Source organism: Haliaeetus leucocephalus, unplaced genomic scaffold, assembly GCF_000737465.1.
Source record: "Haliaeetus leucocephalus isolate CR32 unplaced genomic scaffold, Haliaeetus_leucocephalus-4.0 Scaffold840, whole genome shotgun sequence".
Lineage (NCBI taxonomy): Eukaryota > Metazoa > Chordata > Aves > Accipitriformes > Accipitridae > Haliaeetus > Haliaeetus leucocephalus.
In genome coordinates, this window is record NW_010973276.1 from 3,192,976 (window position 1) to 3,208,176 (window position 15,201).

At 50.0% G+C, this 15,201-nt stretch overlaps 2 protein-coding genes across 2 annotated transcripts in view; one reads left to right on the plus strand and one right to left on the minus strand.

The window, feature by feature from the left end:
• The first annotated feature begins 68 nt into the window (after positions 1 to 68).
• On the plus strand, positions 69 to 6,218 carry HPD (4-hydroxyphenylpyruvate dioxygenase). The gene is made up of 14 exons (XM_010582279.1): positions 69 to 95; positions 1,227 to 1,253; positions 2,055 to 2,117; positions 2,870 to 2,974; positions 3,176 to 3,218; positions 3,311 to 3,393; positions 3,523 to 3,612; positions 3,738 to 3,841; positions 4,005 to 4,082; positions 4,248 to 4,410; positions 4,757 to 4,828; positions 5,568 to 5,690; positions 5,836 to 5,952; positions 6,108 to 6,218. The coding sequence occupies exons 1-14, from the start codon at positions 69 to 71 to the stop codon at positions 6,216 to 6,218; spliced, it is 1,206 nt and encodes a 401-aa protein (XP_010580581.1).
• Positions 6,219 to 12,999: 6,781 nt separating this feature from the next.
• SETD1B (SET domain containing 1B) overlaps positions 13,000 to 15,201 on the minus strand; it is a 49,824-nt gene continuing 47,622 nt past the window's right edge. The window contains exons 15-17 of the mRNA XM_010582181.1: positions 14,561 to 14,680; positions 14,046 to 14,183; positions 13,000 to 13,318 (exon numbers count right to left, since the gene is read on the minus strand). Coding sequence (XP_010580483.1) covers positions 13,145 to 13,318; positions 14,046 to 14,183; positions 14,561 to 14,680 — 432 coding nt within the window. The 3' untranslated portion in view covers positions 13,000 to 13,144. The remainder of the gene's footprint in view (positions 13,319 to 14,045; positions 14,184 to 14,560; positions 14,681 to 15,201) is intronic.

Genomic DNA, 15,201 nt, shown 5'->3' on the forward strand with positions numbered 1-15,201 from the left:
GGTCACACCGCGGGGGCGGGGCCAGCGGGGAGGGTACCGGCGTGGGCTGACCCAGCGGTGGCAACGCCATGAGGCGGCCGAGCTGTGACGGTGGGGTGCGGTGGCACGGCAGTGTCGCTGCCAAAGGGAGGGCTACACAGCTGTGATGGTGCCGCGGGGTGACCCCGTCCCTCCTGCCAGCCCCTCTCCAGCCTCTGCCCCAGCACACTTGCCGGGGCGATGCAGGGTATCCGTGTCCCCCAGGGAGCGTGACAGCAGGGGGACACAGCCCCACCACCAGACCTCCACGCGTGTCCTCCGCAACACTGGCACCCACCCAAGCCCCACATAGTCATCCTCCCCGGCCCTGCTGGTCGCTTCGGCTTACCACCGCTCCCAGCCGTGGGGTGTTTGTACCTCCCTCCTGCCCCCTCCTCCTGCTGCTCCCACATTTGGTGGGCACCGGCAGCACTGGGGTCACCGGAGCTGACGGTGACACCGCGTGGCCCCAGGCCCAGACGGCGTCCACGCGGCTGGACTCTGCCGGCAGCCAAACTGTCCCGGCTCAACGTTGGCCGGGATAGGACACGGCCCCACGAAGGGGTGACCACCATCCCCAGGGGCGGGCAGGCGGGCTGGGGGGGGACGTGCCGCCCTAGTTGCATCACCCCACTGTGGCCCCGGCATGCGTGGGACCAGGGGGGGTTTGCTGCGGGGTTAGCAGGCTCCCGCAGCGCAGAGCCTCGCGTGCTTGCACGCTTGCACGCTCACCGCCCCACCTTTAACCCACAGCCAGGACTGCAAAGGACCCTGTGACACAGCCCCGGAAAGCCACCCATGGGACGGTGCCAGCAGTTCCCAGCCCAAACCAAACACATCTTTGGGTCACAAATGCTTCAGGTTGGGGGTGGGTGGAGCCGAGGAGGAGCTTCCCCTGTCCCACCACTATATTAAACGTCCTCCCGGAATCTCGCTCTCTTTGCCACGGTCACATCGCCAGGTCACAAAAATGGTGAGGAGCAGAGTATGGGAATTAATTTAAATGGCCAGGGCTCAATGGCATGGGATGTCTCAGGAGCTTTACCAGGCTTAATCTCTGCTTGAATTTGGACTTTTTAATGACTGTGCTGGAAGTTGTGTAGAAGAGCTGTCCTCATACACTGACCTTTGGATTCGAGTTCTAGGGGGGGGGGCTGAGGTACCTTCCTGAAGTGCTAACACCTCTCTTTTCTGATTCTCTCTTTTAGACGTCTTACACAGACAAGGGAGAAAAGGTAAGAGCTGTTTCGTGTCCACAGTCCTGTCCTGCTGCCTGGTGCGAAACATCAGCCATGTTAAAGTAAATAATACTCATTCCTTACTCCTTGATTACCTGGTAAAATCAGAAGTAAAACTTCTCTCTGGCTGGGCCACATAGGACGTGGTTCCTCATTGTAAATCAACGTTAATAATGGAAATTTTTTCATTTCCTTTTTCCTTCTGGTTTGGGAGGAGAGCGACAAATGGGAGATGGTGGGTATTTCCCAGCCAACCCCGACGCCTAAGCAGAATCCTCTTTTCTTGCAACATTAATTTCCAGACGCTGGACCTATTTGCCACCTTTTTTCCCCTATAAAGTGCTTTCCAAACTGCCGGTGCACATCACGGCCAGGTGCCTGACGCCACGGGTTGGATGGCAGTGGGGAAGAGAGCCAAGGGGGATTTGTCCCAGCACTGGTGGTTGTCTAAGGTTGTTTTGGGGAAGAATTAATCTTTAACACAGCAAGATTCATGGGTGGGCAGCCTGCTGGGGGGGCTGCTTGCGGGGAGCACCAGGACCACTGTGACCCCAGGCGAGCCGGGACTTTGCCCCTTCCACCCTGCAGAGCAGGATCCTGCAGGACCTGACTGTAAATTGCTTTGGAAATTCCCTGTTTCGGGGCAGCAGCCGGGGATTCACCCGGTTAATTTGGATGCAGTCGCGGGAGATGCATTTGCAGGGTCGTGGCCGACGCTTCTCCCTGCTCTGGAGATGAGTAGCACTGTGGGAAAGGCTGCGTCGTTGTCTCTGAGCCCTGTTTTCCCCTTCCCTTTAGCCCCTGCGAGGCCGCTTCATCCATTTCCACTCCATTACCTTCTGGGTCGGCAATGCCAAGCAGGTGAGAGGCTGTGGCCGGCTGGGCACGTGTAACGGTAGGCGCCCGCCCATGTGCGGATGCTTTGGTTATTGGCTGCCGGGGGGGTGGTTCGTCCCGGCAGCCCACCGGGTCACGGCCATGCTGGCGTCCCAAAGCCCGTCCTTGGCTCAGCGCCCATGCCCACCGGCACGGCCTCGGCCGACGGCCTTGGGGGCCCTTGCACAAGGCGAGGGGCGGCTGCCCGGGGGGTGTGCGTGGGGCGGGCCCGGAAAATACAAACTGGCACACGTGGCAGGGCTCCAGCCGTGGTCACCAGTCTGCAGCGATAAGGAGTCGCAGTAGCTGCTTTCCGTCACTCGCTGCTGGCGAGTTAAAAAACCCTCTGCTCCAAACCTGAGCTGCTTTTCGCCCAACCTGGCTGATGAATGGGAGATGGGCAGAAACGTTTCCCCCTGCACCCACTGCACCCTGCCTGTCCCTGGCTGCGTTGGGTGCAGGAGGGCTCTGGAGACAGTGCTTCCCACTGAATTTGGGATTTTTTTTCCCAATGTGGGCCCTTTCTTGCCTCTGCTTGCTCCTCCTGGGCTGCTGGAGGGAAGCAGAAAAGCTCAGCTGCTCCCCGTGCACACGCACGTGCACACGCGTGACTTGCACGTGCCACCGTGGCCGTTCCCCACGGGCTGTTGGTGCTGCCCTGGCCGGGGGGAGCCCTGTGGGAACCGGGGTCTGCTGGCACTGCAGCTTCACCTGGGGTGGTTCTCACCTGCCCGCAGGCTGCATCCTACTACTGCAACAAGCTGGGCTTCGAGGAGCTGGCGTACCGGGGACTGGAGACCGGCAGCAGGGAGGTGGTCTCACACGTCATCAAGCAGGACAAGGTAAGGGGGCTGATGAGCCTTGCAGAGGTGCCACTGCCAGGGTGGAGGTTGGAGAAAGATGAACCGATGCCAGGCATGTGGGTGCTGCCGAAACCCATTTGCACCATTAAACCCTGTGCCTGCGGTGCCTCTGCCCCAGGCTGGGGCTGCAGCTGTGCTGCCACGACTCCATCCCTCACCTCTCCTCCTCTTCCTCGCCAGATCGTGTTTGTTCTCTCATCTGCTCTCAACCCAGGGAATGAGGGTAGGTGCCATGGCGGGGGGACAGAGTGGGAAATGGCTGCGGTGGCGCAAAGCACCTCTGCTCATGCTCACGGCTGCTCTTGCTCTGGGCAGAGATGGGGGAGCACCTGGTGAAGCATGGTGATGGGGTGAAGGACGTCGCCTTCGAAGTGGAGGACTGTGACTTCATCGTGCAGGTAGGCAGACCCTCTGCTCCCTCCTGCACAGCACCCCGAAACGGTAAGGGGAGGTGGGAAGGGCCCGGGGATGTCTCCCACCAGCCCAGGGGAGCTGTAGCAGGAGAGGATCTGTTGCCTTCTGCCCAGAAAGCCAAGGAGCGCGGAGCCGTGGTGGTGAAGGAGCCCTGGGTGGAGGAGGACAAATTTGGGAAGGTGAAGTTCGCGGTGATCCAGACGGTAAGCAGCAGGGCAGCTGCGGAGGCTGAGCCCCCGCGCTGGGGCAGGGTCTGCAGGAGCAGACTGGACCCAGGAGGTCCCCCCAAAATGGGGCCACCATGCAACCTCTTTCCCCGCTCTCGCAGTACGGTGACACCACCCACACCTTGATAGAAAAGCTCAACTACAAGGGCCTCTTCCTACCCGGGTACCACCCGCCCCTCTTCAAGGACCCCCTTCTGCCGAAGCTGTGAGTACTTTGCAGAGGGTCCTGCCCAGCTCTTTGCCACCGTGTGCCAGTGGGATGTCCCAGCGTGGAGCTGGACAGGTCCCCACTACCTTGCCCCAGAGCCCCCCATGCCATGGGGTGCCCCCAAGCCCAGCTGAGAGCCGCCCCCGTCTTCCCCCTGCAGACCAAGCACTAAGCTCAATTTTGTCGACCATGTTGTGGGGAACCAGCCCGACCTTCAGATGGTCCCAGTAGCAGACTGGTAAGAGTGGGGAGGGCTGGCAGGAGGTGGGATGGAGCAGCAGCACCACTCTGCTCGTCTCACCACTTCCGACAGTGGTGGCTGAGGCTAATTAAGCCAGAACAGAACTTCGTTTGTGCGGGGATGGAGTGAGGGACTTGATTGTGCCCTTTGTGGCCTGGGCAGGTACCAGAAGAACCTGCTCTTCCACCGATTCTGGTCAGTGGATGACAAGCAGCTGCACACCGAGTTCAGCGCCCTGCGCTCCATTGTTGTCACCAACTATGAAGAGACCATTAAGATGCCCATTAACGAGCCGGCACTCGGCAAGAGGAAATCCCAGATTCAGGTGAGCACACACCTGTGGTTGATCCATCAGGCTGCCACCGCCTTGAGCAGGGCTTTAATGAAGGAAAAGGGACGAAGGGGTCAGTGATTTGGAGCTGGTGCACATGTGCTATGCAAAGGTGGCTCTCTGGAAGGCAGCCCTGGCTCTGCTTGTGTCTGCAAAGGGCTGTCAAACCCTGGAGAGCTGCCGGGACAGAGCTAGTTTACCCCTGATTTCATCAATACTGTCCTTTTTTCCATTCTGTGGTCCTTCAGCCAATTTTGCTTTTATGTTTTTAGGCCCAAGCCCAGCCCTTTGCACACTGTAGCTGCACCGTCACTAACGTGGTGACTTTTTTTCCCTGTAGGAATATATCGACTACTATGGAGGGGCCGGAGTCCAGCACATTGCGCTGAACACCTCCGACATCATCTCAGCGGTGAGCACTGCAACCTCAAGCAGCTCCCTGCCCTGGCCCATCCTGCCCCGGCACTGCTCCACCTCTGCCCTGTCCCACCGGGCATGGTCCTCGTCAAAGGGCGGTGGTGGACTATGACCCCCGTTGGGGTACAGGGACACAGGCAGGCTGAGCGGGCTTCGTGCCATGGTTGTCTTACAACCAGGATTAACTGTCCAGCGAGTCACTGGAAAGGGACCTGCCTGCACCTGCGAGCTGTTGGCAGATGCCCGTCCCTCCAGCTTAAAGCAATTTGGGTCTGCAGGGACCCTGACGGCACGTGCTGTCCTTGAGGGATGGATAGTGGGGAGCTCAGGCAGCCCAGGCTGCTGGGCTGAGCCACCATAGCACATCACCCACCTCTGCCTGGGGCAGATGCTGGTCTGGATCAAGCCCAGCTGCTGTTGAGCACTTGGTTTTGGACTCCTCTCCAGACCAAAGGGCCTCCAGAGGTATTGAGGGGTCAGGGTGGGATGAAGCATCCTTGCACAGTGGCCAGCTCTCTGCATTGCCTGGAGAGGGCATCTTGCCTCCCCCCCCCAGTTCCTGGTGCCCAAACCAACAGGGTGGGACAGGTCCCTACACATGAGGTTGGCCAGTGTCATGGGAAAGTATCACTCTGCGTCCCGACACCATCCATCCTGCACCATCCTCTTGGCACAAACTGCTCCACAAACAAGCCCCAAGCCCGACCTGTGCCGGGGTCTCTCCTGCCTTGCAGATCACCAGCCTGAAGCAGCGAGGTGTGCACTTCATGGACGTACCATCCAGCTACTACCAGATGCTGCGGGAGAGGCTGAAAACTGCCAAAATCAAAGTGAAGGAGAACATCGACAAGCTGGCGGTGAGTCAGACCAGCCTGAGAGGGAAAAGGTTTGCCCGTGGCTGGACTGGCTTCTCAAAGTGTTTTGCAGGGATGAGGGCGATGCAGACAGATCCCCTTGCTCGTCTGTGGGTCTTCGAGTTGTTGCCCTGTTTCTTTTCTCTAGGAACTGAAAATCCTGGTGGATTTTGATGAGAAAGGCTACTTGCTCCAGATCTTCACGAAACCAGTTCAAGACAGACCCACAGTCTTTCTGGAGATCATCCAGCGGCATAACCACCAGGTTGGTTTGAGGATTTCATGATGATCTTGGCTACGAGACCTCAGGGCCGTCAAGTACCGTCACCCAGCCAGCTCAGTGCTGCTCTTTCCCAGCCAGTTCCAAGCTGATGAACCTGCTGCCTGTCCCCACAGTCTGTAACATTGTTGTCTCCGCAGGGCTTCGGTGCCGGGAACTTCAAGTCTCTGTTTGAAGCGATAGAAACGGATCAAGACGCAAGAGGAAACCTGACCATCCTGGAGCCCAACGGGGAGACCAAGTGCATCTAGAGGATGGCAGAAAACGCTGCCCTTGCCCCTAATGAGCTGATTCACAAACAAACCGGGAAACTGCCGATGTTTCGGTAAATAGCCCAGATCTAAGTGTCGTAAACCCAGGGAAGCTGCTGCCAAGTTGGAGATGTAAAAGGACTCAACACCTATCCTGACCCAGCCCCTGCGCTGCCCTCCAGTGACTTCTTGGGAGAGGGAGCGTGGGAAATAGCAAAAACGCTCTTAAAAATCAGTTTAATCTGATCCAAACCACCGAGTTCTTAACAAAGGGCAGATTTAAGGCATGTGCCAAAGACACGCAGCTACAGAGGAAGACAGAAGAAACAACTGGGAGTGCTTAAATTTAGTCTATCGCAAGTTTTCTGTTAATTTTAGCTACATGGGAAGATGGGAGAGGAAAGCACGGAGGAGTTTGCCTCTCTGTATCTCATTTTGTAAGATTTTATTTTAATTGCTTTTAGACTCAAGTTTTGAATTTGAATTTGCTGAGATTAAACACGTGGTTTTAGGGTAGCTATTCTGGAACAAGAATCAAATGTATGTATTTCAGCCTTCCCAAGGCAACACAGTCTTGCTCCAATACCTGTAAATTCCTCAATTAATGAAGGGTTGGGGTTTCTCCCATGTTTCAAGAAGTAATTGCTGGCATTGGCAGCAATTCCTTGGCTCAGATCCCAGCTGCATGTGCAAAGTCCCCTCTGGGCATTGCTCTGGTGTCGTCACTGTCCTTTGCAAGGGGACTTTCCTCATTGACACAATAAAACCCTTTTCTGTCACAGCTTGAGTGCCTGGTAAGTTAACGTGTCAGGGCTGGAGCCCCTCTACTCCATGTTTGCTGTGGCTGCAGGTCAAATGCTCCCCAAGAAGTCCGCAGACCTCAGTACATGACTGCTGAAGAACATCTCAGGGTCTCTGGTGCCTGCAGGTCTCCCCACTGCTGCACATCTGTCCTCCAAAGCCCCGGTGCACCCACCGCTGCTTCACATTTCCCAGCATTGAAGCTGCTCAAACCCCAAGCAGCCAAAGCCCCTGCCAAGCCCTCAGCTCAGGACAGGCTCCTCCGACATGAGTCCTTCCACCAGCCCACAAGCCCCTGTCCCATCCAGCCACCCTCCAGGCTGAGCTCTGCTGCCTTCTGCCCGTGCCAGCGCTGCAAAGTTTGGCTGTCCTGCATCCCCCCCAGTCCTTCAGCTGCCATGGTCAGCTATAGAAGCTGAGAACTGAGCTGGGAAGCTGCCTGCAGGCAGGCTCTCTCCTGTCTCTTCCACTTCCTCCTCCTCCATCCACCACTCCATTGGTCTCTGCTCCAGGTATCTTTTTCTAAAGCTCAGAGAAGCCACTTTGACCACCACCACTACATTCGCAGCAGCAGCCCCCAGCAAGGGAGGGTGGGGGCACATGGCCGGCTCCAGGCTGTGCTTTCATCCACATCAAACCTCAGCAGCTCCCCTGGGTCCCCCCTCCTGTAAACCATAGGTAACAGAATTCATTTCAGATTTGAATAAACTGATTTAAAGGAAAGAAACCAAAGGGCCTCTGGCCCCAACAGCCTTACAGCATCACCTGAACCAGCAACACTAACACCTCACTTCATAGGTTAAGGGCTTTTGCCTCCATAAAGTTAAAAAAACAGATGTGAACTCAGAAAAATCCAGGGCAGCAGAGGCTGCAGGAGCAGGGACCCCTCACCTGCCCAGGCAGCACCACTGAGGCTGGACAGGTTAGGGACACCCAGAATCATGGTAGGGGGCCAGCGCCTGGCTATACTTTGCCTCTTAAGGGTTGCAAGGATTTTTAATAAGAAGAAAATTTGCTTTAAGTTTATAAACTTAAACCATACACATATTTCTTTCATGCAATATAATGTTGCTTAAAGTAATTTCCTGCTCACCAGAATTAATATTTTCAGTAAACTTTGCTGAAAATCAGTTCTTTGGACTGCTTTTTTCTGGATCTGGTTCCTTGAGCTCTCACGGTTCCCAGCACGGGTCCAAGAGCAAAAAGCTGCCCTGGCTATACATTAAGCACAACATAATTTTTCTGTAAGAAAAGTCAGTATATTTATGGTTTGCTTTATAAAAGTTACTATAATACAATGGTACATAGTATTCAATTCACAAAAATATGAACAAATATATACAGCATGACACATCCACAACAAAAACACTTTCTTCAAAACAAGATACATACTGGTGACAGATTCTATATGCACAAAACATCCCTAAATTTATAAATTTGCTTAACGAAAGAAAAAGCAGAAATCCTAAATCTTCAAAGCAGAGTTGTTTTTGTAAGGAACTTAAAAAAAGAAAATATTTTTTGTTTCATTTATTGCAAACCATTTTACCTGCCTCCTTTTAAAGGAGGCCCTTTATTTTCACACCGTGAATTAAAACAACCTGTTTATAGAACCAGAAAACTGCAATGATTGGGAGCCAGGTGTTCTTCCATTTTGCTTTTAAAACTGCCCATTTGTTTTAGAGTGTCCGTTACGATGTGTTTCTTTTCACTTGGACAAATACTACAGTGGCAATTAAGGAGGAAACTCATAAAAACAAAACAAATATTAAATTGAAAAAATCCAGTTGCAAACTCGCTTAAATACATTTTAGGTTGTCTATTAGACTGTACACATTTCCTCGCTTGAAATAAATAGATTTTGCACATTAGGTTTCAGACTGAGTCGGGGGGGGGGGAAAGAAGAAGCCTTGACTTGGCAATTTTTTGTCTTCAGTTTCTTAATGCTTCTAATTCCATCTATTTATTTGACAAAAAAAACCATATTTATACAGAATTTACATTATACAAAGCTTGACACAAGCTGTAAATGCCACCAGCTCCTTTGCTATACTTAGTCCTTCTTCCTCCCCATCTCCTCAACATGATTTAGAGCTGGAATCTGTTTAAAAAGAACTCCAAATTACAATAGTCACTTTTAATAAATTATTTACATGCTCTTGAAGTACAAAGAAATCAGCAAAAAAATTTCAACATGTTTCTACAAGAAACAGTGTTTGAAGAGAAGATTCTTGAGTTTGCCTATGTACAGAAGATGCATTTTTTTTATACTTCAAAATCTTTTTTCCTTAAATTTTTATTTTTATTTTATACAGAAATGCACTGAAATGATCCCTGAAAAAGGTCACAAAAACCAGAACTGAAATTACTGTATACTTTGTTGGAGTTTAAAAATTTTTTTTTTTTTTTTTCCTGTAGAAATAAGCTGCTCTATACAATATAAATATCTGCAAGATGAGCCCCTTCCCCTCCTGGACCCCCGATAGTCACAGACCACTTACTGGGACCAACCTGGAATTGCAAACAGTGGAGGGAACCAACGGATAAATGAAGGTGTTGGGCAGCGGCAGGTGGAATTTGCAAGCACAGAGCACACTTCTTAAAAATGCCAAGTGCGGAGGCATCTGCACCCTGAACTCAAGCCAGCTTCACATTGGGAAACTAAAGATTTAAGTTATATTTCCAAAACTTTTGCACTATTCTTTTGGGTCATTCCACCTAGCGAGATACAATTTTGCAGGGAGCACAGTCAATGTCTCTCTCTTTTTTGTCTTAGGTTTCAATTTAAGTAACAATAAATTGGGGATAGGCTTTTCAGTCAACAAAACAACTTCAGTAAATCTCTCTGTAAAGCACCGTGCACTGGTGACGTTTCTTTTTAGTCCTTGCCACTATTTCCATGGGGTGCTGACCGCAGGAGGCGAGCACTGTGTCTGATGCAGGCTGATGTGTGAATTGCACACTTGCCTTTCTCCTCTCATCATCCCCCTTTCTAAGTACGAGCCAAAGTACCTGGGAGGTATTAGAAAGGCATCTCCGCAGGGCTGCCTTCCAAAACCGCGGCTGCAGGGCTCCCCTGCCCCAACGAGACCTCACTGGCTTGCAGGGACAGGGCAGCCACAGGCAACTGCAGCAGCTCATGGAAATCACTAAACCAGACTTATAATCCTCACCATAAAATGATCGGGCTTGGGGATGGGGCAGCTTCGCAGTCTGAGACAAAAGCTGTACAGTAGGACTCTGCAAGCCAAGATTTACAGGGAAGAAAAGAGAAGCCTCAGGTTTGGCTTTGAGAGCAGCCTAATGTGATTTTTCAGAAGTGCTGTGGGTCCAACAGCTCCATTTCCTCCTGGGGGGCTACTGGCAGCTCAGCTCTTCCAAAAACTCAAGTTCTTTGTCTGGGATCCTAAAAAGGGATGAGTTACAGGCAGTTTCAGAAGTACCCAAGTGACTTAGGTGCTCATCGCCTTTGGCACCCAAATGCCTTTGGCACTCCTAAAAACACGGTGAAGGACCCCAACCTGTAGCTCTTATTTCAGAAGACGGTGACCTGCCTCCCCACCTCTCCTCAACAAAGATTAAGGCAAACTGCAGGGGCTAATCCCATCCAAAGCACACAGATATGCAGGGAAATACAAAACTGTCAACAGGTACTTAGGGGCTGGGCCATTTGGGGCGTCTTTGCCCCCACAAAACCACTGTTAATGCACTGGTTTGATGGACCAGAGAGGAAGAAGGCCAAGGACATCAGCAGAACTGCCACACACAGGGGCTTGCTTCAGTTCTGAGACACAGGAAACTTCTGTGCATTCCCAAAGCTTTGAAAGTAAAAGGCCAAGCTGTAGAGATGCCAATTGGAGCGTCAACACAAGATGAACCTTATTTAAAAAAAAAAAAAAAAAAAATAGAGCAGCTGGTTTAACTCCCAAATGCTCCTGCCATTGCCACAGTTACAACCAACGTTCAATGACAGAAACTAGTTGTGCTTCTCATAATTTTAGGGTCTGGGTCACCATTACCCAATTGCTGGAGAGATTTATAAAGCGAGGGGGGGAACAGAACAAAAACCAAACAAAAACAGAGATGAGACTATGGACTGTCCAATCTCAGTGACAATTTCCTCACCCTCAGACAGAAATACAGGAGGTATTAAGGCAGCTTGTAGCAGTCTCTATGTTCCTGTTCTTTCAGGCCTTTTGTCTGAAGAAGAAATGCAGATGCAGCGGTCTAACCTACATTACAAGCTCCACTCCGCAGTGCGGGCCTGGCAATTCCATGTAACAGATGAAAAAACTTCCAGGAAACTCTTTTGCAAGAGTGTAACCTCTGATGATGGAGCTGTGGTCATACAACAATTATCACTGATTTTGAAAGGCTACAAGAATACAGCTGAGCAATTTGTTCTGTGGGGAGAAGATGTTTATGCAGATAATCCTCCTATTTCATAATGTCATTGCAACTTCCCCTTATAAGCCAATTAAAAAGGTTTTAGTACAACTAATCTCTACTTTTAAAAGCAGGAGAAATTCAATGCAAGTTGAAAAACTGATCCTGTCTATATCTGAACGGTCGTGTAACAATTCCAGATCACATCCAAAGAAGTATTTCTTTGGTGTTTTGCCCCATTTTAAAACGGAACCTCTCAAAGAACTGCAACCTTCACCTCAGCACATCTACAAGGACAAAACATATCAAAAAATCATTTCAAAATATGCCTTCCAAGTTTAAAGAAGCATTCATTTTCATGCTGTAGATGGGGGAGGACAGGATTGCTCCCACAGCCTGCTCTCAGGGACACTTTTACTGTGTTCTTACTGGAGGGATGTGACCATGTCAGGGCAAGTTACTGAGTAACAGAGGGAGGAGAATGGCGTGGCACAGCTTGTTCCTATCACAGGAGGCATTTCCCATATTCAAGGACAGAGCAAATACTCCACGTAAAAAGCTGGAAGGGCAGAGAAATGCAGACAAAAATGAGAAAAATTAATACAAGACACACATCAGCCTGTTTCTTACCTACAGGAAGAAAATCATGTTATAAATGTGGGCCGTAGTGTATGCTTACAAGGAGGGTAAGATTTCTACAGCGTAAACACAGGCTGAATTGTCCACTTAATTTCAGCCTCAGCCTTTTTTGCATGCAAGACAAACCAATCTCCAAGAAATGGGCATCCCCAAAGGCCACACGCCATACCACAATGCTACAGCTACACAACTGACTTGACTTCTTACTACTGACTGCAGTATCCAAGTATTTTTCACGTATGGGTGCAGAGGTTTTGATCCCCCAATATACCAGCACGGCATATGAAAATTAGAGACGAGCCCAAGGTGCCATGTTGAGGTCTGCGACTGACCTGACTCTTCCCTGGGGCGTCTGGCTTAGGGGACTTATTCAGGCTCATCCCTAACAAAAAGGCAGGACAGTTCACCTATAGTCTCATTGCGGACACATCTCCATACATACACACACCCAAGCACACCCACCCACCCATTCACACACCCTCAAGCCTCTGGCTTGCTCTGTAACATCAATCTTACATTTATTTACAGCTTACTCTGAGAAATCTGTGCAATTTCAGCCAATCAAGCTCCCAACAAATCCTATATGGCATTTTCAGTCTCTGCTTCACATTTAAATGTTGAATGTCTTTTTCAACCAACAAAACTGATGAGAAAAAGGTAGCAGCATTTATGAAAAGATGAAGGTTTATAACGACAATTTTAAAAAAGGTACCATTATCCCATTATGGAGCATTAATGTAGGGACTGAACAGAGAAGCTAGTGTTTGGATAGACCATGCCACAAAACGGTAGTCACCTTTTTGTGTGCGTGTTGGATCTGAAAAGGAAAGAGCACCTGAAACATGAACAGTCCTCATAAGCATGTGCGCTTTTTGCTTCCATTCGTGATCCTGGCAGAAGTGCGAAACTTGCTTGGTTTTTTTCTTCTCTTTTTTCCTCTCTTGTTTTTTTTTTAATAGTTTTTTTTCCTTTTAAATTTTTTTTCTTCCTTTTTTCTTTTTTTTTTTTTTTTTTCCTCTTTTTTTGGCAAAGTGCAACCACACCTGGTTACCACAGTTTTGACATGGCCGAAGGTGCAAGTGTGACGAGAAACCTCGAGTTCAGTTCAGGGTTCCCCTGCAGTTCTCAGAGCCACATAGACATGGGATTTTTACATCCTCAATTGGAAACTTGTAGTCATACGTAATTTCCTCATTCACATTGATGTGCTGTTTGGAGTAGATGACGATCTTCTTTTGAGACTCCACTGTGATCACTTTAGCATAACAATTTGGCTGCAAGGATGACAGAACAGGTAATGATTTAGGCTCCCAGTGGCCATGGCTTCCCAGCCTCCACACAATTATTCCAAGCTAAAACAGAGCAGAGTAGTCCTTTCCCTAGATAGCCTCAGCCATACTTCCAGAGCCTAGACCCAACAGAAGCTGAGAGAGGCAGGTGTGAAGCCAGAAAACAGAGCAGCCCTCCTTGTGCTCCTCCAAAATATCCACATTCTGGTCATTTGTGGTGCAAAAGAGCCTGAATGATGCTCAACCAAGTTTGTCACAGACTAAAAGCAGCTCAACTAATGCTTAATAATTTGGTCAGGCAGCCAAGTCTTTCAGTGTAGACTGCAGCAGAGAGCAGAGGGGAAAGCAGCTTCTCTACCTGCCAGGGCAGACACTAGAAGGAGACTGTTCCCACAGAATAACAATGCTAAAATTTGGTTTGTTTTAAGGAAATACTTGTTAGATATGTTTGAACAGTGTCTGTCAGGATCCCCCAACACAGTCAGGAGGATTCCGAGTGCGCTCTGTCTCACTGTGTGTTTCATTTCTCAGGTCTCTAAATCTCTTTACACTAGTTTAGACTCTGCTTTGAACCGCTGCAGCTCATTAACGTTTAATTATAAACCTGTGACCCCCTGCTACTTCTGAACATGGCCCCAATCAAAGTTAGCAAGGACTCAGTGGGTTTATCAGTATGTCAGAGTACAATTACATGCAAAAACATGATACTTACATTGCAGCTATGATTAATAAATCTGGCGAAGTTTCCGCATTTCGTGGCATCGATGATGGTGTCATGATCGACTCTGAACATGTAACTGCTTCCGATGCCTTCATCCTCGTATCGCTTTTCACGCATGTCAGCAATGACCTACAGAAAACCCCATCTGTAGCGTCAGGACATGCCACAAAAGTGATCTGTGAGCAGAGACCTACACGACACTCCCCTGAGCTGTGCTTGTGCCACTCAACAGATACATGATCCCAAACACCCCAAGAGAACACAGACCTAACTGAAACACAGAAGTTCAGGATGGACTTTCTTTAGAGCTTGTCCCCTAAGGATTTGAGTGCTTAGTTTCTACAGGCTGTTGAAAATCCCACCATTGTACCTCCAAACCATATGCCAACCTCCGCCTAGCTCACGTAGCTAACACCTTACAGCAGGGACCGTGACCCCAGCTGTCATACTCGTGCACTTCTTTCAGGGCTAGGTTTTGCTCAGATTTCACTCACAGTCCAGCTTACCTGCCTGATGTTCTGACCCACGTATTCAATCACCATCTCATCAGCTGCAATGGGCTCCATAGCAAAAAGGCCCCAGTCATGAATGTGGCTCTTGCAGAATTTTAGTTTTTTCTTCCGGAACTGCATGAAGAAAACACCCCAAAACCCCAACCCTGAATGAGCCACAGCACAGAAGGGGAAAGGCCTTCCCTGGGTCCAGCATCTGCAGCACGCTCCAAGCCACAAGCAGTGCTGGGGTACTTCAAGCCAATTTAGCTTCCTTCTGTCTTGTTGTGACAGGAAGGCAGGACAGATGTCATGGGAGGTCCTACAGAGTTGCAGTACTTGGGTTTTTACCACTGACCAGACACTGGGGAGAACAGACCCTTTGAGGCCATTGGTCTCTGTTCTGCAGAACCCTGATGGTTCTGACTAGGGCTCAAGCTCTGTAATTATCATATACTTATTTATAGTCATTTATCAGCCAGCTCATGTCTCTACTTCTCACAAGCGAGCACACTGGACTAAGTGTCACGTGTTCCCTGTTTCTTTAAGTAAATTATTTGTATTACACATTGTATTAAGTTGTATTGTTGTATCAAGTTGCATTACAAAGGAGTACAGGAGAACCAGGTACCATTCAATCCTCTGGCACATACAGC

What these genes read in the sequence shown, in the direction of transcription:
- HPD (XM_010582279.1), top strand. Translation starts at nt 69, where the DNA reads ATGAGGCGGCCGAGCTGTGACGGTGGG. An exon ending in GGCCGAGCTGTGACGGTGGG is followed by an intron (nt 96 to 1,226) that starts GTGCGGTGGCAC and finishes TCTCTCTTTTAG; the next exon opens with ACGTCTTACACAGACAAGGG. An exon ending in ACGTCATCAAGCAGGACAAG is followed by an intron (nt 2,975 to 3,175) that starts GTAAGGGGGCTG and finishes CTTCCTCGCCAG; the next exon opens with ATCGTGTTTGTTCTCTCATC.